This window comes from Bos mutus, chromosome 1 (genome assembly GCF_027580195.1).
Source record: "Bos mutus isolate GX-2022 chromosome 1, NWIPB_WYAK_1.1, whole genome shotgun sequence".
Classification (NCBI taxonomy): Eukaryota; Metazoa; Chordata; class Mammalia; order Artiodactyla; family Bovidae; genus Bos; species Bos mutus.
Window position 1 is genome coordinate 124040401 of NC_091617.1, and position 25721 is coordinate 124066121.

Consider the following 25721-nt stretch of genomic DNA (forward strand, 5'->3'; position numbering starts at 1 on the left):
ACATGGGAGCATGCCCAGCTGTCTACATCTTAGTTTAATGCCTGGTAGAGTAAAGCAAGTCCATATATCAGGTGGATGGGGTTTAGTAAACAGTGGTAGGGGCACAGGTACAGAGTAAATTATATCCAAATTCATGGTTACTGGGGAGAAGGATGGGTAGAAGGGATAGTTAGGGAGTTGGGGATGAACATGTACACACTGCTATATTTAAAATGGATAACCAACAAGGACCCCTTACTTAACACAGGGAACTCTGCTCAATGTTTTGTGGCAGTCTGGATGGGAGGGGAGTTTGGAGGAGAATGGGTACATTATATGTAGGCATGAGTCCCTTTTCTGTCCACCTGAAACTATCACAACATTATGTTGTTCAGTTGCTTGGTCATGTCTGACTCTTTGCAACCCCATGGACTACAGTAAGCCAGCCTTCCCTGTCCTTCATTATCTCTCAGAGTTTGCTCAAACTCATGTCCATTGAGTCACTGATGCCATCCAACCATCTCATCCTCCGTTGTCCCCTTCTCCTCTTGATCTCAATCTTTCCCAGTATCATGGTCTTTTCCAATAAGTTGGCTCTTCTTACCAGGTGGCCAAAGTATTGGAGCTTCAGCTTCAGCATCAGTCCTTCCAATGAATATTCAGGGTTGATTTCCTTTAGAATTGACTGGTTTGATCTCCTTGTTGCCCAAGGGACTCTCGAGAGTCTTCTGTAGTACCACAGAAGCATCAATTCTTCAGCTCTCAGCCTTCTGTATAGTCCAACTCTCACATCTGTACATGACTACTGAAGAAACTGTAGCTTTGACTGTATGGACCTTTGTCAGCAATATTAAATTTTTAAAAAATTGTTTTTTAAAAAAGTGAGTTATATCAATTGTCTGGTGCTGTGTACTGGTGGATAATTGTCAGAAATGTTCCCATAGATTGGTCAGGCTGGCCCTGTGTAGATCTAGCCATGGAGTCTGGTCATTTAATATTACAGCAGAGAAACTTGGGAATAACAGGATGTGTGTGTTGAAAATGTGTGTGTTGCTGGGGTGATGGGGAGCAGCAGCAGTGATCCAAGCTCAGGATCGATAAGGGAATACATAATTTCCTTATGGATCTAAATATTTTATCATTTTCTAAATGTTTTCTAAATCATTTTGGTGATTTCTTCTATGTTTGATTAGTTGGTAAACTCTGTTATTAGTAGAAAAGCCCATGAGGACAACCTGTCTCTAGGCTCCAAAAAGTGATTTGAAATATTGCAAAAGAAATACACATTACAACTACAAAGGGATTTCAAGTAAAAGCTTGTATTACATGCATCATAAGCAAAACAGGCTATCTGAAATTCTCCATTCTAGATCAAACAGTTTTTAAAAATATATTGAAGTGGTTGAAAAAGAAGAATCAGGGCAAGAAATGAATGTTTGATTTTCATCACTCTCAAGATAAATTGTTCATTCTATCTTGTTACCAATAATGATAATATATTTTAAAGCCATCAATCAAACAGTAAATAGTGTAATATCTTACTCTGAGCTAAATATGTTTTAAAGATCTACATTATTTATGAACTTGCTACTTGCTAGAAAATTGATCTGATTGGAGAAAATCCAGAGAGTTATATTTTCTTGTTATTTACCTTCTGTTGCCACCAGCAGTTGGCTTTAGGGTTCCAAATGGTACAGCTGAAGAACATAAATACGCTTTAGGGAATATGAGAAAGGATGAAAAGTTTTCTAGGAATAATAGATTAGGCAAGTTATATTCAGATCACAGATTCTAATCCCTTTGCTGAAAGGGATTAGAGATGCTCTCCTAAGCAACAGAGCATCTATGGAAACTGCGAGTTCTGGTAAAATTTCTTTAGGAAAAAACTGGGCGCCCAGTTCTGGCTCCTCTATCAACTGAGTTCAGTGTGAATTTGACCAAGACCTTAGCCTAGGTGGGCCATGGTTTATATCTTTAAATAGGGATTCTGAATTGAATTTTTTTTTCTGGATCTAAATAACTGTTCCAAAGTGTTTCTCTTTCAAACCTGAAGAAAGTGGTAGAATAAAGACTGTGAAGTGGCGAATAGGTTGCTCAGGTCCTTGTGACAGTTACTCCCTCTGTGAAAGTAAGATGATGGAGCTTGACTTTACCCACCTCCCAGGGAGAGCAAGAAGGGCAAGAGCAAGAGAGGCAGCAGCTATGCATGTGCTTTTCCTTTTGATAGCTTTATTTATTTATTTAGCTGTGCTGGGTCTTACTGCATATGGGAATGGGATCTAGTTCCCCAAGCAGGGGTCAAACCTGGGCCCCCTGTCCTGGGATTGTGCAGGCTTAGTCACTGGACCACCAAGAAAGTCCCTGTGAATGTGTTTTTAATGATGAAGAGTAATGGTCAAGGGCCCAGCTGTACAGGGTAGCAGGCTTCTCTCTTGCTGCTTTAGGCTGGATGAATTTCATAGCTGTAGATATGTTGTACAAGTTTCAGTTCAGTTCAGCTGCTCAGTTGTGTCTGATTCTTTGCAATCCCATGGACTGCAGCACTCCAGGCCTCCCTGTCCATCACGAGCCCCTGGAGCTTGCTCAAACTCAGATCCATTGAGTTGGTGATTCCATTGAACCATCTTATCTTCTGTTGTCCCTTTCTCCTCCTGCCTTCAATCTTTCCCAGCATCGAGGTCTTTTCCAATGAGTCAACTCTTCCCATTAGATGGCCAAAGTACTTGAGATTCAGCTTCAGCATCGGTCCTTCCAATGAATATTTAGAACTCATTTCCTTTAGGATTAACTGGTTTGATCTCCTTGCAGTCCAAGAGACTTTCAAGAGTCTTCTCCAACAACCACAGTTCAAAAGCATCAGTTCTTTGGCACTCAGATTTCTTTATAGTCCAGCTCTCACATCTGTACATGACTACTGGACAAACCATAACTTTGACTAGACAGACCTTTGTTGGCAAAGTAATGTCTCTGCTTTTTACAAGTTTACTTTTTGGTAATAAAAAATTCTATGTATATATGGGTATATACATACACATATTTGTACTGCCATCAGAGCTTCTAAGTTGAAGTAGTTCAGCTGAAAACAAAGAAACCAGTTGCCTTTTTTTTTTTTTTTTTAATAGGCACAGTATTCCTTTGATGGGCTTCCCTGGTGGCTCAGATGGTAAAGAATCTGCCTGCAACGCAGAAAATCTGGGTTTGATCCCTGGGTCAGGAAGATCCCCTAGAAGGAAATGTCTACCCACTCCAGTATTCTTGCCTGCAGAATTCCAAGGACAACATGCAAATTTCTGCTAGAATTAAAAAAAAAAAAGTTAAAAGAAAAATTTGAAGATTCCCTTTACCACTTTTGAAAATGGTAGAGCACTGCAGTGACCAGCTTCAGATGTGATGAGACCAAAGCAGTCATCCTGTGTCAGTGAAGGGCAGGTCTTTGTACCTAGGACAGAAGTGTCCGTGGACCTATAGATCAAAGGCATAGCAGCAGTCTGTTAACTTTTACATTTTACTGGGGAGACATTCTTTCACTCCCTCTTCCCCACCCCTTTTCATTTTCTTCTACAAAGAGCTCCAAATTGGAACTGAGATGTAACAGTACCTTGATTCCTAATACACTATTCAATAATTCTCATCACTCATCCACAGATCAGCAGGGAGACCAAGTCACCATGCAGTGGGTATTAGGTGCTTAACTGTATGTGATCCCGTATTAACTGCATGTCAGGCAGGCTCCATTTGTGACTACAAAGTGCTTCCTCCTTAAAAAGTACACAGTGAGATCCAGAATGAACACAAGTGGCTGAGTGATTTTGCTTAGTTAGCAGCCTCCTCATTTACAGTCTGTGACTCAAAGTGTGGCATGGGACAAACAGCATCAGCACCTGCAAGATATCAGAAAGGCAGAATCTCAGGCCCCACTCCACCAGCTCATCCCTTAGCTCGTTGGTCTGGATACTAGAGACATTATGTATTGATTTAAAACAGTAGTTCCCAAACTTTTTGGCATCAGGGACTAATTTCATGGAAGACAGGTTTTCCATGGACCATGGGTGAGGGGATGGTTTGGGGATGATTCAAGTGCATTGCATTCATTGTACACTTTATTTTCTAATTGAACACTGCCACTGATCTGACAGGAGGGACTGATCTGTGGCCTGGAGGTTGGAGACCACTGATTTAGAAGATTTGTTCTAGATCTGGCTGCATAGTCAAGCAATATAAGAACTTTAAAAAATACTGATGACTGGGTCCCACCTACAGAGATTCTAACATGCTTGGTCTGGGATGTAGCCCGGGCATCATGATTTTTCAAAACTCCCTATATGATTCTAATATCCTATGTATGCACCAAAATTTGAGAGCCATTGAATTAGACTATATAGTAATTCATAGTGGAAGAATCTATTGGGTACTCACCCTGAATTACCCAACTTTCATTGTCCACACTTGATGTGTTGACACCTACTGTTTTGGGGGCCATGTTAAATTTTCCATAGTGACCACCCCTTTCCGTGACCACAATTCATGTCTGACTCTGTCAGTCCTTCAAGAAATATGCATCTCCAATGCTTTCTTCCCCCAGACCATGGTTCTCCTTTCCTCCCCTGAACCCTGTATGACTTTAGCTTTCTTCCCAAACGTGTTATTTTTCACTTAGCAGTCCAATTATTCACACACACAGTTTGTCCCTTTTCCTAAGCTGTCAGCTCCCAGAGGGCAGAAGCTGTATCAGATTCATCTTTGTAACCCTTAGTGTCTAGAAAGCTGGGTAATGTGTGAATAGAATGGAGATGGGAAAAGAGAAAGCAGAAGGCAGAATAGAACAGATGTGTGGATTCTCTTCAAATTAGTCAAGTAAGATAGTACCCAAAGGACACAAGAGTGGAATTTAGAATCTGAATGAAAGAAGGGAGATTTGTTAACCACATAAAGGGACAGATAATGTGGATACAAGTTGGAAGAAGGATGGAAGCAGGAGAGAATGATGGCATCCAGTAAGCATTAAGTGAGGTTCTCTGAAAGGGCAAGGCAGGAGGCCCAGGTTATAGAGAGAGGCGAAGAGCTGAGGTTCCTCAGAGCACTTTAAGGGCCAGGCCACCCCAGGTCCTGACACAGGCTGACCAGCTCTGCAAGGGAGGTTGTCATTTAGGGTCCATGATGCCTTTAGTGTGACTGTGTCCCACACTGCCTTCATCATTCCTCAGTCTTCTCAGAAGCAATCTTCTTTCAGGCCCAAATGAGCCAGCATGCTCCCAGAAAGTGGATATGAGTAGACATGAAGTCAGGATGCTTGGTCAAGTTCTCACCTGTGTGTAGTTCACCTTTCAGTAGATCTCAGCTTCTTATGCATTTCAGCATTGCAACTTACATCCAATCCATATGCATGCTTGAAATTTGTATCATTTTTTCTCCAAGAACTGTGAAACACTTAATAGGAAGGAAGCTTGTTTCCCTGCAGGCACCTCTGTAGATTGCTGTTGGGCCTCCAGGGAAGACCCAAGAAAGTGACATGTTGACAGGCAAGTGGGCAGTAGAGTATGGGAAAATGGACTCACTTAACTCTGTTCCAAGGGTCTCAAGATCCCAAAGCCTTATACCCCAGCTATGGTTAAAGACAAATATATTTCATCACAACTGCCTCTCTGCAGTCTTTCCATTCTTACAAATCATAGTGACCATGTTTTTTTCTAGGCCCATAGGAAGCCTGATATAAAACTGACTTAAAGGAAAATCATGAAAGGCCTGGTGCTTTCCATATCCTCTTACAGTCAAATTTGATGCTGGAAAGCAAGGTCTTCTAGGCCATTCCTAACTCTTAAAAAGCTGGTCTCATTGTGTATCATGTCAAAAACATTCTACCAAAATAGTATAATTGTACAATAAGGATTGGCAGTATCTCACCGTGACTGCATATGAATGTAACTTTTCACTCAATAATCCTATTTATATCAATTTATAATAGCAAAATATTGAGAACAATCTACATGCATATATGCAGAGCAGATTGATAGAATAAGTCACTATATGTCCATGCAATGGAATAATATGCAGCTATAAAAATGAGAAATATCTCTATAAATTGATATGAAGTGATTTTCAGAGTATTTTAAATAGAAGACACAAGTACTATGCTATATTTTTGTAAGAAAGTATGGGAAATAAGAATACATAACCATTTTTGCAAAAGAAACATAGGAAGGATAAATCAGAAGTGAGTGAAACTGATCATCTGAAGGGGGTGAGTTGAAATAAAGAAGAAATACCAACAAAGAGACAGAGATGTCTCTAAATGTACTGTTTTTATAGTTTTGATTTTTTGACCCATGTAAATATTTTACCATACAAAAAATAAAATGAAATTATCAAATATGCAGAAAGATCCTAAAACTGAATATAAACAGAAAGAAATAAACCCATCCAAATATTAAATTGGTAAGATAACTATACAGAAGGAAAAAATCTAATATAAATAATTTTTGGTGATAGTAATCGGACTATACTTCTCAATGAGACATATTCTAAAAATAACTGTGAAGAAATTTTGAAACTTTCTAACAGTATTTTTTTGGTATTCACATGAATGTAATAATTTCAAAATCATTTGCATATATCACAGCAATGAGCAAAGGAGTAAATATATTGGTATCGTTGAGAACCAGGGAGGTTGAGAACTTGGAGAAAATCATTGTGGAGGAATGTGATACAAAGAAAGAATGGGAAAAAGAGAGGAAAAATCTGTAGTATTGGATTGGAATTATAGGTGTTAATGGGCTTCCCTGGTGGCTCGGATGGTAAACAATTCGCCTACAATGCAGGAGACCCGGGTTGGATCCCTGGGTTGGGAAGATGCCTTGGAGAAGAGAACTGGCTACCTACTCCCGTATTCTTGCCTGGAGAATTCCATGGTCAGAGGAGCCTGGTGGGCTACAGTCCATGGGTTTGTAAAGAGTTGGACATGACTGAGCAACTAACACTTTCACTTTTCACACAATAAAGATAACAAATATTTCCATCATTAAAAAAAAAATTCTACCAGAAACAAAGAATGTAGCAATTGACTTTTTGAATTTGAGAAGTCAAGGCAAAGATATCTTAAATTTTCCACATAATACTAAATGCTAAATAGTAGTACTAAATACTAAAAAGTACAAAGGAACATATGTCGAAGTCTCATTTCTATCCTTTGCTTGATTTTCTTGTCTGTAATATCTGTAATATAAAATTCATGATGGCTGCTTAACTGGTGTGTGTGTGTGTGTGTGTGTGAGACAGAGAGAGAGGATATAAAAAATAGAAAATGCATTAACATGGTAGCTCTACAGAGTAAGAACTCAACAAATGCTCATATGTTCACTCTCTTCTTCCTTCACCCATTTTTATTTCTATTATTTTCATTCCTTCTTAAAATCTCAGGGCCAGAGAGCCACCTACCCAATGACAGATAAGTGCCTTAAGAAGAACTAAAGTTTTAATCCCATGAACTGTAGCCTTCCAGGTTCCTCTGTCCATGGAATTCTCTAGGCAAGAATACTGAAGTGGGTTGCCATTCCCTTCTCCAGAGAATGTTCCTGACCCAGGGTTTGAACCCAGGTCTCCCACATTGGCAGGCAGATTCTTTACTATCTGAGCTGCCAGGGAAAGCAAGAAGAGAGTAGGGGGGTAGAAGCCATGGACAAAAATGTGGGACTACAGTCATCTTTATGATGACTGTTGCAAACATTTTTGATTGGTCAAATGTCCTGGCATAGAATTTTCCAACCTCAGTACACACTTCTGCTGTTGACAATGAACGCTCCCCTCATCCCTCTCTTCCTCCTACCCCCGTCCCATTCCCTTATCAGCCTCCTCTTTCCACACAAGGACAGAAAAGTTGGATGCAACCTTTCCCTTCATCTAAAACCTGTCTCCCTCTACCCCTTTCAGAGGAAAGAGGATCAAGGGCAGGCAGTCTGCAGTCTTCCTAGTTCCTTGTCCAAGAACTGGACAGGGGCTCGCTTGTCACCATGGCAAAGCTGAGTGAGGCTACTTGATCCCCCATTTTCTTTTAAGTTGTCCACAACCCACCCAGTTGACTCCTTCATCCTATTCTTCTCTCCAGTTTTCAATAAAACAGAAGGAGACACAAAATCTTGGGACTGGTGGGAAAAGTAGAATGGGCCAAAGAGGTCATCTAGTTTGTGAGATCTTAGTTCTTGATTTAGCTACAGTAGGGCCCACAGACTTCATGGGTTTCCTGGGGCAGAGCGACCCATACTGGTTGCTGAGGTAAATGCCATAAATAGAACCACAAAGGAGACAGGACAAGCCTTTCCCCATCACCTCTGCCGTGAGCAATAGATGGCAGATGGTTCTCCAGATTGCTAAAGCAGAGGTTTCATTTCTTTGTCCGTTGGATTGTGTACTGTTCCATAAAGAAACTACCTTTAGTAGGAAAGGGATTCCCTGGTGGTTCAGATGGTAAAGAGTCTGCCTACAATGCGGAAGACCCAAGTTTGATCCCTGGATCAGGAAGATCCCCTGGATAAGAAAATTGCAACCCACTGCAGTATTCTTGCCTGGAAAATCCCATGGACAGGGGAGCCTGGTTGGCTATAGTCCACAGGTTCGCAAAGAGTCAGACATGACCAAGCAACTTCACCTTCACTTTTCTTAGTATGAAAGATTTTTAAGGGAAAAAAAATCAGTAGTTTGGGTATCTCATATATAGGTAGGGCATTACGGGCAGTCTCCTTACTTGAATGTGTATTTCACATTCAGCAAATATGCTACTTTCTTCTCAAAGTCTTTCCTGTGTCCCCAAGGGAGCTGCTTCTCCTCTGGGAATTGAACGCCCTTGATGTGCACCTCTCCTGCAACACTTAGCACTTTCTGTCATGTATTCTGCTTTTGTAGGTGACTTGTCTCTCACTCCTGAGGATGTAAGTCATGGCTGGCTTATTTTTGCATTTCTCATAGGCTTTAGTAAAAACTTTTATGACAGGAAAGACTGTATATGTACATATGTATGTATACACACACACACACATATATATAGAGAGAGAGCATTTACTATCATATATATGTATACACACACACACACACACACACACACACGCATACATACTCAGTGAGGAACAATGACAAAGAGGAGAATCATCTCTATGACACCTGTAGGAGTCGCCCATGGTCCTATAGACCCTCTAAGGTTCATATAATTTCACCCAAATTCAGAGACTCACCATTTTGTGCCACTGATCTTGACAATGCAGAATTCTTATTTTGTAACTCTTTTTTTGTGTGTAACAGATGTTTGTGAGCATCTGTGAGATTTGAACCTCTTCACAACTTCTTCCTCATATCTTTTATATCAACTCAAGTCTCATCCCAATCTTCCTAATGGAGAAAGACCTGACTCCCCTCAAAACCAAACTCCCCAAAGGATGTTGCCTGTCTCAATTTCCTCATTTTCTAATCTCACTTTAGTTCCCACATTCCAAATGACCCCAAATAAAAGGGCCCTCTTCTCAGCACTCAGCTCTATGCATCGTTCCTCCTTGAAGCACTCTTCTCCTGACTCCTATGACACTCTACCAGATTTCCACTCATGTCTCTGTTGACTGATTCTTGATATCCTCTGCTCCTCATCATCTCTACCTCATCTTCAAATGCTGGAGTTCCCAGGCCCCAGTCATGGGTCCTCGTCCACTTTATGTTCTCTTCACTCTTTCATCCACACCCAAGGCTGCAATAACACATACCACACAGTTCTCTCATATTTGCTTTTAAGCAAATCTTCATTCAGTCCAACTCCGAATGCCCTACAAGCTAGAAGACCTTGGCAATCCCACCCATCCCAGTATTGATTAATTATGAATTCTCTCATAGAAACAGAACAGATTGATGGTTGCAGGAGCAGAGGGCAAGGGGGAGATGGGAGAAGTGAATGAAGATGGTGTAAGATGCAAACTTCCAGTTGTAAAATGAATAAGATCTGGGGATGTAATATGTATATGGTAACTATAGTTAATAATACTTTCTGGTGCATTTGAAAGTTGCTAAGATAATAAATCATAAAAATTCTTCAAAGTTCTCAGCACATAAAAAAACAGACTATAACTGTGAGGTGATGGATATGTTAATCAACCCTATTGTAATCATTTTGCTATATACATATATATAAAATCATCATATTGTACACCTTAAACTGACATAATGTTATATGTGAATTATATCTCAATAAAGCTATAAAGAAAAAGAATTTCTTATTTTTCCAGTGGGATATTGCCCTTGAATGTGTGGCAGAAAAAAATAAACTGTGAGATTGAAACTATCTAAAATGTGAATAAATAAATGGAGAAACAACTTATCCAGAGGAAATGTTTTGAGTGTAGAAATAAGAAATCTAGGTGCAGATTATAATCTTTGTATTGCTTTCATATTCTGTTGGTGCTGTGCTTTCCCACTGCAGAGTGAGGTCCATGTAATGGTCTGTTTCACATGCCTTCACAGACAAGGATGTGTCTCTTCTGACAGTTAACAGGCCTGGTCCATACAGCTGTCTCCAAACTAACAGCAAGTCCCCTTGCTTATCTCTAGCAATTCAAAAAACTGCCTTTTGTAGTGGATCTATTCATAGCTTGATCAAGATTGTTTTTTTAAAAGAAGATGTATTCTCAAAAAAAAAAAAAAAATTCCTGAGAGAGACTGAGATGGCACACTTAAAAATCATCCAAGCAATTGAGCCTTCTGGAACTTTTTGTTTTGAAACAGTTTTGCAGCATGCCTTTAGGTGTGGAGCTTTAACAGTGTGAAACAAGCTCATGGAATTTAAAATCAGTATATGTGTCACAAACACTCAAGTATCTGGAGCTTTGTGTAGAGCATTTCCCCAAATTCTTTTTTATCCAATGCCTTCTGTTGGCATAAATTATATGACTGCCATCCTGTAATACTCTGTTCTTTGAAGGCAGGTCATGGATTTTCACCTTTGTATCCTCCATAGCATAAGCACTCTGCTTTTTAAAGAATAATTCTAAGTGGCTATTTGTTGAAATCAGTGTTATCAGCAATTTTGCTTTGTATATGGAAGTTCTTCTGCTTCTGCCCTTCTCTGTGGCCTATGAAAGTCACTCAGTCATGTTTGACTCTTTGTGACCCCATGGACTGTATAATCCATGGAATTCTCCAGACCTGAATACTGGAATGGGTAGCCATTTCCTTCTCCAGGGGATCTTCCTAACCCAGGGGTTGAACCCAGGTCTCCCACATTGCAGGCAGATTCTTTACCAGCTGAGCCACCAGGAACGCCCTCTCTGTTACCTGGGATGTCCCCCACAGACTGACCCCAGAAGGATATCTCACTTGGTTTCATCTACCATCTTCACAGCATTGCATGCACTGGACTTCACTGGCTCCCCTCTCCCTACCAGACCATATCTTTCCTGTATCCTGAGCCATCTGAGATGCTTCCTGTGAAGTGTTGATAGAACATGATGCTCTACGAGAATGTGGTGGTTGCTAATGGGTTCACTTTTTAATTCTCCCAGTTAATATAGTTATAACTAGTTGGTTACAATAATGTAGCAACAATAGCAATAGTTACCATTTATTACAAACATGCCTGGCATATAACAGATACACACCAATTATTGACATTGTAATCACCAGTGACAATGACCACTGTTATTAATAATAGCAAAAAGATCATATTGAGCTCGTACTGCACCGGGCTGTTTTTCTCTTGCCTATCTCAAAGAAGATATTGGAATTATAGTTATTTTGTGTCCGGGATTTGATTTGGAGTTACAAGTCATTTAATTTTTTTTTAAAGCATACAAACTGTGTATACAGGGGTGTGTGTGTGTGTGTGTGTGTGTGTGTGTGTGTGTGTGTACATGCACACGTGTTTCTCTTCATTTCAAAGCAATTCCAAAGCTTTGTGGAATGGCGGTTATGTATGCAGGTTTTGGCATCTAGCTGTGCTTGTGCTTAGTCACTCAGTCGTGTCTGACTCTTTGCGACCCCGTGGACTGGAGCCTCCACCAGGCTCCTCTGTCCCTGGGGATTCTCCAGGCAAGAACACTGGAGGGGGTTGCCATGCCCTCCCCCAGAGCCTGGGTTCAAATTCAGCTTTGTCACAAGCTAACTTCTGTGATCTTTGGCAACTTAACCTCTATTTTTAAAGAATAGCACTTTCACCTTTGTAAAAAGGAATAATTATAGTATCTAGCTCATAGTATTGTGAAGATTAAATGACATAATGAGTGTCTGTTGGGTCATACAATAGCACTCACTAGTGTACATTGCTTTTCTTTTTATTATTACTGTTATTTTAAAAGAACTGGAAAATACAGAAAAGGAAAAAAGAAAATAGTCACATACAATTCCATTTTAATACCCAGTAGTAACATCCCAGACTATGTGCTTCAGATCTTTTTCTGTTTATAGATATGCCTATGTTCAGTTTTTGTAAAATTAGAAATTATTATATATCACCACTTTATAAGTTTACTTTTCTTTGCCTAATATACACTCTTGTATGTTGTATTGAGTTGCATATTAGTTCCTTATATGTGTGTTCTGTAATTTATTCATTGGACATTTAGATTGCTATGAATTTTTCACTCATGAATACCAGCAATGTGAAATAATCTAATTACCTTTGGGGTTGTATTCAGATTAATTTCTTGGTAATTTATAGAAAATCATTTAATAAGCTATAGATATAAAACATTTAATACTTTTAAATAAATTTGAAAATTGGCTTTTATAAAAACTTTAATTTTATTTTCATCAATAGTATATAATGTTTCTAGTTTCCATGTAACCTTGCCAAGCCAGCATAATATATATGCGTGCATATATCTTATCTTACCCAGTCTAATGACTTCTATTGAGCAATATGGGGCAAGTTGTTTTAATTCTGAGCCTCAGATTCCTAACCTGTAAAATTAACTAATGAGAGTAGAATTCAGAAATACAGTCACAGGTTCTAAAGTTGATATTGATTGCAGAGCCTCTCCGTGCTCCATCTGGGAAGTGTAGCTCAAATGAGAAAAGACTGTAGTGGAGTCGGGTTAACACCAGATGAGGCTGAGGGGATGATTGTCAGCGAGCATCTCCCTGGTGCTGTCATGACTGCTCAGAATGTCTCAGTGTTTATCAATGTTCATCAGACATGCATATTCTAATTCAGAGGGTGATGTGCATAACATATATAATTAAAATCTATTTTATTTTATTGCCAGCTGCTTTGCTTTAAAATGCATGCTCCATAAGGACAGAGATCTTTGTCTTATTTATTGATGTATTTTAAACACCTAACACAGAGCCTGACATGTAGTAAAGTTTCAGTAATAAATATCTATTGAATAAGCAAATAAACTGAATGAAGCTACCCTATAGCTTTCCAGAGGCTTCACCCTCTGGTAACCAGCAGAATGCCCTCCCCAGGATAACCATAGATGAGCTGCCATGACTGGGACCTCTTTCCAGAAACCACTGCTATGTCCCATGACACAGTCTTTCTCAGATGTGTTAATACCTGCAGACTGGTTAAGATCCAGCCTCCCCTTCTAGAATCCACATACTTCACAGAAATATTGGGTCTTTCTACTTGAACTCATGTTGGTTGTGTTAATGGTTTGACTCAAGAGGAGTATTATTTCCAAGTTCCTAGGGACCCTTTCATTGCTGCCCCTTAGTACTATGTAGAACTACCACTTTATGGACTAGTTGAGAGAATATTATATGATATAACATATAGTAAGAAAGATAGAACCGCTCATCTAAGCAATATGCTGTGGTGGTTAAAAACCCAGGACCCAGAGTCAAATTTCCTCAGTTCAAACCTGGATTCCAAAATTTAACAGTTCTGTCAACTTCAGCAAGTTACTTGATCACACAGTGTTCAGTTTTCTCATCTGTAAAATGCAGCTCGTACCTACACTATAGAATCGATGTGTGGGTGAAATGAGTTAAAACATATGAAGAAGTAGAAATAGTAAGTGAATATTATTACTATATCTGTAATAATTGCATTGAAAATTTACTATGTGTCAAAACCCAAATTTATATTACTTCAGATAGTCTTTAAAACAACTCTGTAGACTGACCATTATTGTTATTCATAACTCATGAATGAGGATATTGAGGTTCAGAAGGTTTTAGTAATGCTCTAAAATCACATAGCTAGTGAATGGTGGAAACTGGGTTTAAATGCAGATGTGTATGAAATATTCTCTCATGGAGAAATTTTTCATAGAATTAAAATGTCTACATTCTCACTGATATTACAATTTCTAATATCTGATTTCTAGTATTTTTATTCATGCTTACAACCCTAGAACATTTTTCAAGAAACTAGCTTGAAATGAAAGTGAATATCTAAGCAACCATCTATGGGTCTGAGGGTCCATAGTTTCTAAAGACTCTTACAGTCACTTTTAGTGATTCAGCTGTGGTCCAGTTTACATGTCTCTGTATTTCCTTTCCTAGGACTTAGAAAAACTCAGTCAATTAAATAGTTAAATACAATTTAAAAACTAGAAGGTGACAAAAGATGACCAAAAACAGATAATTTGCATTCCATGGTGCTGGTTTGGTAAACATTATAATCTCATCAAAAGAACAGCTATCCTTGAAGATCAAAATGCAATGATTTCAGGATTCATTCAGCAGTGTGTTGAAGTTACAGGCACACTAACCCAACAGTGATTCTGTGGGTGTGGAAGTGCCCTGACACCAGCAGTTATAGAGACTCATCCATTGTAAAGTAACTGGTTGACCAAGTGCCCTGTGAGTGGCCAATATCCTTCTCATCACAGTAACAGACTTGAAATTTGAACCCTTTTCAGATATCCTAGCAGACAAAACAATACAACTGAAAAGTAATCCATTTAAAATGTCTGTGCACCTCTGTATTTGTGGGCATGATTTGCTATGCCATGTTTCATGGATAATTTTTTATACCCCTGAGATACGTGTTTTCATCGAAGCACACTGTAAAACGTTGTGCTATCTTTTGCCAGGGGAATGAGTTGTGATATTTGGTAGGCAGTGTCCTGAGAACATTAGCAGAATAGCGGTAATTTGTGCATCGTGCTTATTCAGGAAGCCCATTAGAATGTTTAACTCTGATGGCATGGGTTTACACAGGATTCAACTTGATGTTTAAAGATCCTTTTTTCTCCTCAACAGGTTAATTATGTATGGCTTTGTGAAGGCTATGGTATATGCTGACCAGCTGAAAAATGGAGACTTTCATTTCACTGACTGTTTGTTTTTTGGTTCACTGATGTCTGCTACAGATCCAGGTAATTGCCCAAATAATATGTTTTCTTCTTTCTGAGAGTCAAACATTTAAATTGAATTTTTCTCTAAAGAGCATCACCCGAGTCAACATAATAATTCCTTATTCCTTTTCACCTGCAGTTGACATATCTGTTAGTGATTTTAAAAAGCAGGTGAATATTCTAACAGCTCTCAAAAAATGGTTCTCAAAGCAACTTAAAGTAATGGGGAAGACTCTTTAAAATTCTCCATTGTCCGCTTCCCTAGAACATGTAGCCATCTTGACTTATGGCTCTTAATTCTTCTCTGTTTAACTTGTCTTCTTTCAAAAATGCTCCATCGCAGTGGTCCCCAACCTTTTTTGGCAGCAGGGACCAGTTTTGAAGAAGACAGTTTATCCATGTACCAGCAGATTGGGGGGTGGGGCGCGGTGAATAGTTTGGGGTTGATTCAAGCATCTATTAATGCCACCACTGATCTGACAGGAGGTAGAGCTCAGGTCATAATTCCAGCAATGGGGAGAGGCTGCAAATACAGATGAAGCTTCGTTCATTCAACCACTGCTCACCTCCTCCTGTGCGGGCCAGTGCCTAACAGGCCATGGACTGGTACTGGTCTATGGCCCAGGGGTTCAGGACCCTTGCTCTACTGAGTTAAATGGTAAAAGATAATTTTGAAAATTGATTGCTATATGTTTCAAGCATATTAAGAATAGGGAAAATAGTAAAAAGAGTTGTCATATACCTTCATATTATCAAATTATGATAATAATCAAATCTGGCCGAAGTGTTTTATCAATATCCTCCTACATTCCTTCTCACTATGACTAAATTATATTAAAAACAAGTCTCAGACATCATATCATTTTATTTGCAAATGTTTTAAAAAATGACAGTTGTCATTATGAAACCTAAAAATATTAACAATCTTAATATTATCAAAGTGCTATCCTCTGTTCAAAAAGGCAGAATTTTCTTATTGTCATTATCATTATTAGTTCATGTAGTAGTTTGTACAAATTAGAACCCAAATAAGGGCTATACATTACAATTGATGGATATGGCATCTAGTATTTTTTTAATCTATATGTTACCCTTCCATCTTCTATTTTTCTTGTCACTTATTTATTGCAAAAAGAAAGACAATTGTCTATGGTTGAATTAAATATGACTGCTTAAAATGTTCCCCTAGCCTCAGGATTTCTTGTAAACTGATGGTTAAATCTAGAAATTGAGTCAGATCAGGGTTCATTTGTTTGGCAAGATTACTTGCGTGCTCTGAATCTCTACAGAGTCACATCAGGAAGCACAGTGTTTGGTGACCCAGCCGTCAGTCTGATCCATCACACTGCTGAATTGCTGCTCCAGCAAAGACCACCAGAACACACCTGTAGTTGAATAAGACATGTTTATTACATGTTATAATGAAGAAACTGCTCACCAGAGGAACACTGGGACCTCTCAGAGCGTGTTAGAAAGGAATTGTTATAGGATGTGGGCTAATGCTTGGTGCTTTTAGGGAGGGCTTAAGGAATCAGGGTTTTTCTCTGTATTAGATGCTGTCAGAAAGCATGAATGATTGGACATTTTAGTAAATCTTCTCTAGCAGGAGGAAAGACTGAATAGAGCCGAAGCCTACAATTGGTAAAGAAACAGCATCACTCATAATAGCCAGTATAGGGATGCTGTGGTTTGGACAGTGTTCATTATTTGGGTTTAAATGTGATTACCCAGTAGTCTTGTTTTTGTCTTGATTCTTTATGGTCACAGAGTGAACTTGTCTGATGTTTTATGTGAAATTGTTTACACTCAACAAGAGAACAACAAGGCCCAGCTGATAGTAACAGGCCAGCTCCCACATACCAGGGGCTGCTCCTCTCTTTCTTAGAATAGCCCAGCAGCATTGGCACCATGTGGCACCTTGTTTTAAATACAGCACCAGAGCTGCTGAATCAGCTTCTAAAATTTAACAGTATCCTCAGGTGGTTTATTAATGCATGCATGCTTGCCGGCTCAGTCACTTCAGTTGTGTCCAACTCTTTGTGACCGTATGGACTGCTGGCTACCAGGCTTCTCTGTCCATGGGATTCTCCAGGCAAGAATACTGGAGTGGGTTGCCATGCCTCCTCCAGGGGATTTTCCCAGCCCAGGGTTTGAACCTGCATCTCTTGCATCACCTGCATTGCAGGTGGATTCTTTACCCACTGAGCCACCTGGGAAGCCCCAAGTGGTTTATATGCACACTAAATTTTGAAATTTAGCTAGTCAAATCAAATCCCAGTCATGGGGAAGTTCTGTAATCAAATGACCTTCAACCAGACCAATTTACCTGGCTCCTGAGAAATTTGTATGCTGGTCAAGAAGCAACAGTTAGAACTGCACATGGAACAATGGACTGGTTCAAAAGCAGGAAAGAAGCACATCAAGGTTGTATATTGTCACCTGACTTATTTAACTCATATGCATGGTACAGCATGTGAGAGGCTCAAGCTGGAATCAAGGTTGCCAGGAGAAATATCAATAACCTCAGATAGGTAGATGATACCACCCTTATGGCAGAAAGCAGAGGAACTGAAGAACATCTTGATGAAAGTGAAAGAAGAGAGTTAAAAATTTGGCTTAAAACTCAACATTCAAAAAACTAAGATCATGGCATCTGGTCCCATCATTTCATGGCAAATAGATAGGGAAACAATGGAAACAGTGAGAGACTTTATTATCTTGGTCTCCAAAATCACTGCAGATAGTGACTGCAGCCATGAAATTAAAAAAGACACTTGCTCCTTGGAATAAAAGCTATGACAAATCTAGACATTATATTAAAAATCAGAGACATCACTTTGCCGACAAAGATCCGTATTGTCAAAGCTATGGTTTTTCCAGTAGTCACATACAGATGTGAGAGTTGGATCAGAAAGAAGACTGAGTGTCCAGGAATTGATGCTTTTGAACTGTGATGTTGGAGAAGACTCTTGAGAGTGCCTTAGACAGCAAAGAGATCAAACCAGTCATTCCTAAAGGAAATCAACTCTGAATATTCATTGGAAGGACTGATGCTGAACCTGAAGCTCCAATACTTTGGCCACTAATGCAAACAGTTGACTCATTGAAAAAGACCCTGATGTTGGGAAAGATTGAAGGCAGAAGAAGGGGATGACAGAGGATAAGATTGTTGGATGGTATCACTTACTCTATGGACATGAGTTTGAATAAGTTCCAGGAGTTGGTGATGGACAGGGAAGCCTGGTGTGCTGTAGTCCATGGGGTTGAAAAGAGTCAGACACCACTGAGTGAGTGAACAACAACAAATTTTAGCTAATGACGTTAGTACCCATCAATGATTATGCTTAGTCTAGTATGTATTAGGGGTTATAAACTAGTGCTATGTTAATTCTATCCTACCTTTTTGCATGTATTAGCTGGTACTCTCCCAAAAGAAGTAGTTTTCCAGATCAACAATTTGAGTGCCTGTGATATTATTTAAACAAAAAAAATCAGGATAAATTATTGATCTTTGTATTTACTAATTTTCAAAATAATGAATTATTTCTCTAGCATCTCCCACATATGATCAAGGAAGTAAATTTTTCCTTTTCTTACTTTTTTTTTTGCTTTTCTTTTTTAAAAAATTTATTTATTTATTTTAATTGGAGGCTAATAACTTTACAATATTGTAGAGGCTTTTGCCATACATTGACATGAATCAGCCATGGGTGCACATGTGTCCCTCATTCTGAAGCCCCCCTCCCACTGCCCTCCCCATCCCATCTCTCAGGGTCGTCCCAGTGCACTGGGCCTGAGTTCTCTGTCTCATGCTTCAAACCTAGACTGGCGATCTATTTCACATATGGTAATATACATGTTTCATTGATATTTCATTGATCTGATAGAGTGCCTGATGAACTATGGAATGAGGTTCGTGACATTGTACAGGAGACAGGGATCAAGACCATCCCCATGGAAAAGAAGTGCAAAAAAGCAAAATGGCTGTCTGGGGAGGCCTTACAAATAGCTGTGAAAAGAAGAGAAGCGAAAAGCAAAGGAGAAAAGGAAAGATATAAACATCTGAATGCAGAGTTCAAAAGAATAGCAAGAAGAAATAAGAAAGCCTTCTTCAGCGATCAGTGCAAAGAAATAGAGGAAAACAACAGAATGGGAAAGACTAGAGATCTCTTCAAGAAAATCAGAGATACCAAAGGAACATTTCATGCAAAGATGGGCTCGATAAAGGACAGAAATGGTATGGACCTAACAGAAGCAGAAGATATTAAGAAGAAATGGCAAGAATACACAGAAGAACTGTACAAAAAAGATCTTCATGACCCGGATAATCACGATGGTGTGATCACTGACCTAGAGCCAGACATCTTGGAATGTGAAGTCAAGTGGGCCTTAGAAAGCATCACTACAAACAAAGCTAGTGGAGGTGATGGAATTCCAGTTGAGCTATTCCAAATCCTGAAAGATGATGCTGTGAAAGTGCTGCACTCAATATGCCAGCAAATTTGGACAACTCAGCAGTGGCCACAGGACTGGGAAAGATCAGTTTTCATTCCAATCCCAAAGAAAGGCAATGCCAAAGAATGCTCAAACTACCGCACAATTGCACTCATCTCACACGCTAGTAAAGTAATGCTCAAAATTCTCCAAGCCAGGCTTCAGCAATATGTGAACCGTGAACTTCCTGATGTTCAAGCTGATTTTAGAAAAGGCAGAGGAACCAGAGATAAAATTGCCAACATCCGCTGGATCATAGAAAAAGCAAGAGAGTTCCAGAAAAACATCTGTTTCTGCTTTATTGACTATGCCAAAGCCTTTGACTGTGTGGATCACAATAAACTGTGGAAAATTCTGAAAGAGATGGGAATACCAGACCACCTGATCAGCCTCTTGAGAAATTTGTATGCAGGTCAGGAAGCAACAGTTAGAACTGGACATGGAACAACAGACTGGTTCCAAATAGGAAAAGAAGTTCGTCAAGGCTGTATATTGTCACCCTGTTTATTTAACTTATATGCAGAGTACATCATGAGAAACGCTGGACTGGAAGAAACACAAGCTGGAATCAAGGTTGCCGGGAGAAATATCAATAACCTCAGATATGCAGATGACACCACCCTTATGGCAGAAAGTGAAGAGGAACTCAAAAGCCTCTTGATGAAAGTGAAAGTGGAGAGTGAAAAAGTTGGCTTAAAGCTCAACATTCAGAAAATGAAGATCATGGCATCTGGTCCCACCACTTCATGGGAAATAGATGGGGAAACAGTGTCAGACTTTATTTTTTGGGCTCCAAAATCACTGCAGATGGTGACTGCAGCCATGAAATTAAAAGACGCTTACTCCTTGGAAGGAAAGTTATGATCAACCTAGATAGCATATTCAAAAGCAGAGACATTACTTTGCCAGCAAAGGTTCGTCTAGTCAAGGCTATGGTTTTTCCTGTGGTCATGTATGGATGTGAGAGTTGGACTGTGAAGAAGGCTGAGCGCCGAAGATTTGATGCTTTTGAACTGTGGTGTTGGAGAAGACTCTTGAGAGTCCCTTGGACTGCAAGGAGATCCAACCAGTCCATTCTGAAGGAGGTCAGCCCTGGGATTTCTTTGGAAGGAATGATGCTAAAGCTGAAACTCCAGTACTTTGGCCACCTGATGCGAAGAGTTGACTCATTGGCAAAGACTCTGATGCTGGGAGGGATTGGGGGCAGGAGGAGAAGGGGACGACAGAGGATGAGATGGCTGGATGGCATCACTGACTCGATGGACATGAGTCTGAGTGAACTCCGGGAGGGAGTTGGTGATGGACAGGGAGGCCTGGCGTGCTGCGATTCATGGGGTCGCAAAGAGTCGGACACGACGGAGTGACTGATCTGATCTGATCTGAATATACATGTTTCAATGTTAAAGTATCATATCAATACATGGATTTAAACATAGTTGATATGTTTTTGATGAGCAAAATATTCCATTTTTGACAACTAGGGGACTCTTCAGATTTCTCCTACATCGTTTTGCCATAAACCAAAGTCTTTCAGACATTTCTTATTTTGGTGCAGGACTAGACGTTCCAACCTTATCTTGTATGTTTCCTGTACCCTGACGTGGAAACAAACATTTCTCTAAGAAATCTTGGTTCTTTATAAGAGGGAAATTTATTTAGAGCTTAAAATGTGGGCACTACTTGTTTTCATTGCTATTGGATTAGTCATTGTTTCTAGATATTTTTATTTGTTTCGAAGGAGAAATAATATCACAAGTTCATATGAATATTGTTAGTTTCAATTTATGTTTACTTAACTGCCTTGAATTTACTTTGCATTTAAATTTTTCTTCTGGTACTTTTATTCTTTTTGTTACATTAATATAATTTCTTATGTCCTTTAAATATATTTTTTCAAGGTTACGATACACATTATCACTAAAAATATGACTATTGAAAACTGCTTAGATTTCATTGCAGTTCTTTTTAAACTTTATATATATGCCACTAGCATGAATAGCTAAAAATTACTCTGTTTTAAGAGTTCTTCAAATAATCCTCTATTTTCCAAAAGTCAAATATACAGTAATGTTCATGTGCTTCACTTTGCTTTTAATTTCTGTTTTAAAATTAGATTAAATATCTACAGAATTCCAAAATGAAAACAGTAGAACGAAGAGAAATCTAGCTTTTATCCCTGTCCTCTCTACTGTGATTTTTCAACCATTTTGGCTGGTTTTTAGTTTACTCTTCTGCTTTAAATCTAAGCAAATAAGCATGAATACACCCAACCAGGCACCCATGGTTCATCACCTTGCTGTTCTTTAATTAGCAGTATTTTGAAGAGTAATCCATAGCGACATATAAAGAGCTTTTTCATTTTCTTTTATAGCTGCGGAGCACTCTGTAGTTTATTCAACCAGTTGTCTGTTGATAGACATTAAGGGGATTTTTTTGTCTTTTGTAGTTAATGGTGTAATAAAAAAACTTTAATAGCTTTTAGCATTTTGCCACTGTTTCTTTGGGACAGATTTCTAGAAATAGGTTAAAAAGTATTTGTAGTTTTCCTGGATGCCAAATTCCTCCCCATAAAGTTTGTACCATTTTCCATTCAAACTAGCAATGTATTCTAGTGTTACATGTTCTGCACAGCCTTGCCAATGCAGAATTGTGTTACAATTTTTAATTTTTACCCACACAATAGGTGAGGGTTTTTATTTCTCTGTGGTTTGACTTATTGCTTTTCTTATTATGAGTAAGATTGAATATTTGCTTATATGTTTACGGTACATATGCATTTTTCTTGCCACAAACCAAATGCTTTTAAGTTGCCCTTTTCCTGGTAAGGTTGTTGATATATTTATTTTTCATGTTTCAGAAGCCCTTAATATATTAACCCTTTGTCTATAATTTAAATTACAAATACTTTTTGCAGTTTTTTTTTTTAATGTATTATTTTGTTTATGGGATGTGGGAGTAAAAAGCACTTATTAATGCCTGATGTTGACCTGTTTTCTGGAAGAAGGTGAAATGAAAGTATGTCTCAGATTTGGAGCCTGAGGTATTGATTAGAGGATCATAGCTGCAGAGTGGAGTATGGGGATAGACCACTTCATCTCCAGGCCTGGAGACGACTGGCCATGAAGTCATTGCTGGAACATTTCCGCCTATTGACTCTCAGTGCCAGGGAAATGCAGAAGTCCTTTGGCATCCGTAGAAGCAAGACCCGCAGATAAAGTATTTTGAACCCATCAGTGACTTCTAGTTTGTTAGAGTTGTTGGATACTTTGTTTTTCATGGTCAAGTCCCACTTTAGGTCCCCTTTGAACAAATCTGCATGTTGAAAAGCATTGTATTCACTGTCTCTTAGTTCCAGTGCTCACGGCCAAGTTGTTGCCGTCTATGGAACGACTCAGCCAGCTCCAAGCACAAGCTTTGCTCCTCTGTGACTAGTGATCATTCCTGAGGTTATGTTTACATGACACGGGAAAAGTGATTGAAATAGAAAAAAATATCTAGCTCAGTAAGATGGCTATTAATCTGTATCGTATCAAACAACTGAGCTGACTGACTTTTTTTAAAATACAGAATTGACTCACAGCCATAAAGAGAATCTTGGGAACCAAGTCCACTTTTCAAGCCTGGCACAGACCAGCTGTGCAACTCTGGGCACCACTTTACCTCTCTAGATTTTATGGGTTCCTGGAAGTGGAAGATATTCGATCTCATCTTTTCCAACCACTTCATTTTACAGATGAAGAAACTGACTTTTCATCTGTAAAATGAAAAGTTTTGACTAGAGCCCTTTGCAGCTCTAACATTTTGTGATTCATAAGAATTTCTGTGACATTTTTTAAAATTTTAAACAAGTTTTTTTTTTTTTAATAGTAGTTCAAAGTGAAGCTAAAGCCCTTCACCCAGACATTTTGGAGTTCTAACCCCAACTCAGCAAATGTTAGAGAAGATCTCACATAGCAGAGACCCGCAGATGAACAGAAATACTTAGGCTCCCTTCTATTCTGGGAATTAATTGTTATTAAAACACACTGAGTATACTGTCTGCTAAATTGGTACAATTTAAGATCTTCAACAACCTTTACACACCTAGTTAATCTTATCCCACAATTACACATTTATTGCCTAAATTATTGTGACTCACTAATGAGAACCTATGCTTGTTCTCCAGGTCTGATTTTTCTTGGCCTTCTTTAAATTAATTCTTTCCCATTTAGCCTTAGCTGAATCTTAGATAGCTATTATTAACTATCCATATTTTTCTTTTATAGATACATATTTAGACTTAAATCTAATTCTTCCTCCATGTTTCTGACTCTCTTCAGCCAATTTTCAGTTTACCTCCAGTTAGGATGATTTGGCCATTATTTGATTGATTTAACTTCCTCCTTTCCTCTCTGAAGTTAAATCGGGGTCGCTAAGAGTCGGACATGACTGAGAGACTTCACTTTCACTTTTCACTTTCCTGCATTGGAGAAGGAAATGGCAACCCACTCCAGTGTTCTTGCCTGGAGAATCCCAGGGATGGGGGAGCCTGGTGGGCTGTCGTCTATGGGATCGCACAGAGTCGGACACGACTGAAGTGACTTAGCAGTTAGCAGTTTCCTCTCTGATGAAGGTCTTATTAATGATGTAAAGGTCATCAGCATCCCTTAACAAAAAGAGTGGATAAGTAAAGGCAGAGGCCCCAAAGAGACTGTGTATAAGAAATTGCAGGGTAGAGGAAGAGAGAAAGAGGGCTTGGTCACTGAACTAGCTCATACTCAGTTGTGTCCCGTATGTGTGTGCTCAGTTGCTAAGTCATGTCTGACTCTTTGTCACCCATGGACTATAGTCTGCCAGGCTCCTCTGTCCATGGAATTTCCCAGGCAAGAATACTGGAGTGGGTTACCATTTCCTCCTACAGGGGATTTTCCCCTTCCAGGGATCAAACCTGCATCTCCTGTGTCTCTTGCATTGGCTGGTGAATTCTTTACCACTGAGCCACCTGGGAAGCCCCAGGTTTATGTAGACAATGATAATAGGAGGATGGGGAAGGGGAGAGAAACAACTGATAACATGGCAATACTGTACAGTAAAATTCCCAGCAACTGGAAATAGATGCCATAGTTAACATCCTTTACTTTACAAATGGTCAAAGCCTATCAGGAAACCCTCTGGCCTAATATTATCCTCCCGTCTCTTTCCTCATTGACTTGGGTTCCAGTTTGGTACATTTAGATTATCTAAGATAATTATTTTTATTATTAAGTTTGAAAAATCCCTTTATATGGAGTGGGTGAGACAGAGAGGTCATCAATGTATGTAAAGACACTTGGGAATCACAAAGTACCTGTGTGCTATTCTTTAAACATGTCAATCTTATTTTTTATTACTGACTAGTCAATTTACAATATTATATTAGTTTCAGAAGTACAACAAAGTGATTCAATATTTTATATATTATACTCCATTTAAAGTTATTGCAAAATAGCAGTTATATTTCCCTGTGCTGTACAATATATCTTTGTTGTTATTTTATGCATATTAGTTGGTATCTCTTAATACCATACTTATATCTCGCCCTTCCTCCCTTTTTCCTCACTGGTAAATACTAGTTTGTTCTCTATATCCGCAAGTTTTTTTCTGTTTTGTTATATACATTCACCTGTTTTACTTTTTAGACTGTACATATAAGTGATAACATGGGCTTCCCCGGTGGCTCAGACAGTAAAGAATCTGCCTGCAATGCAGGAGATCTGGGTTCGATCCCTGGGTTGGGACAATCCTCTGGAGAAGGGCATGGCAACCCACTCCAGTAATATGACCTGGAGAATCCCCATGGACAGAGGAGCCTGACTGACTATATAGTCCATGGGGTCAGAAAGAGTCAGACATGGCTGAGCGACTAATCGCATAAGGGATAGCACAGTGTACTTGTCTTTCTCTGACTTATTTCACTAAGCAGGATACCATGTAGGTCCATCCACACTGCTGTGAGTG

The 25721-nt window shown here is 39.1% G+C and overlaps 1 protein-coding gene across 1 annotated transcript in view; it reads left to right on the top strand.

The window, feature by feature from the left end:
* SLC9A9 (solute carrier family 9 member A9) overlaps positions 1-25721 on the top strand; it is a 657846-nt gene that overhangs the window by 162553 nt on the left and 469572 nt on the right. The window contains exon 5 of the mRNA XM_005888754.2: positions 15157-15272. Within this exon, the coding sequence (XP_005888816.2) occupies positions 15157-15272 (116 nt within the window). The remainder of the gene's footprint in view (positions 1-15156; positions 15273-25721) is intronic.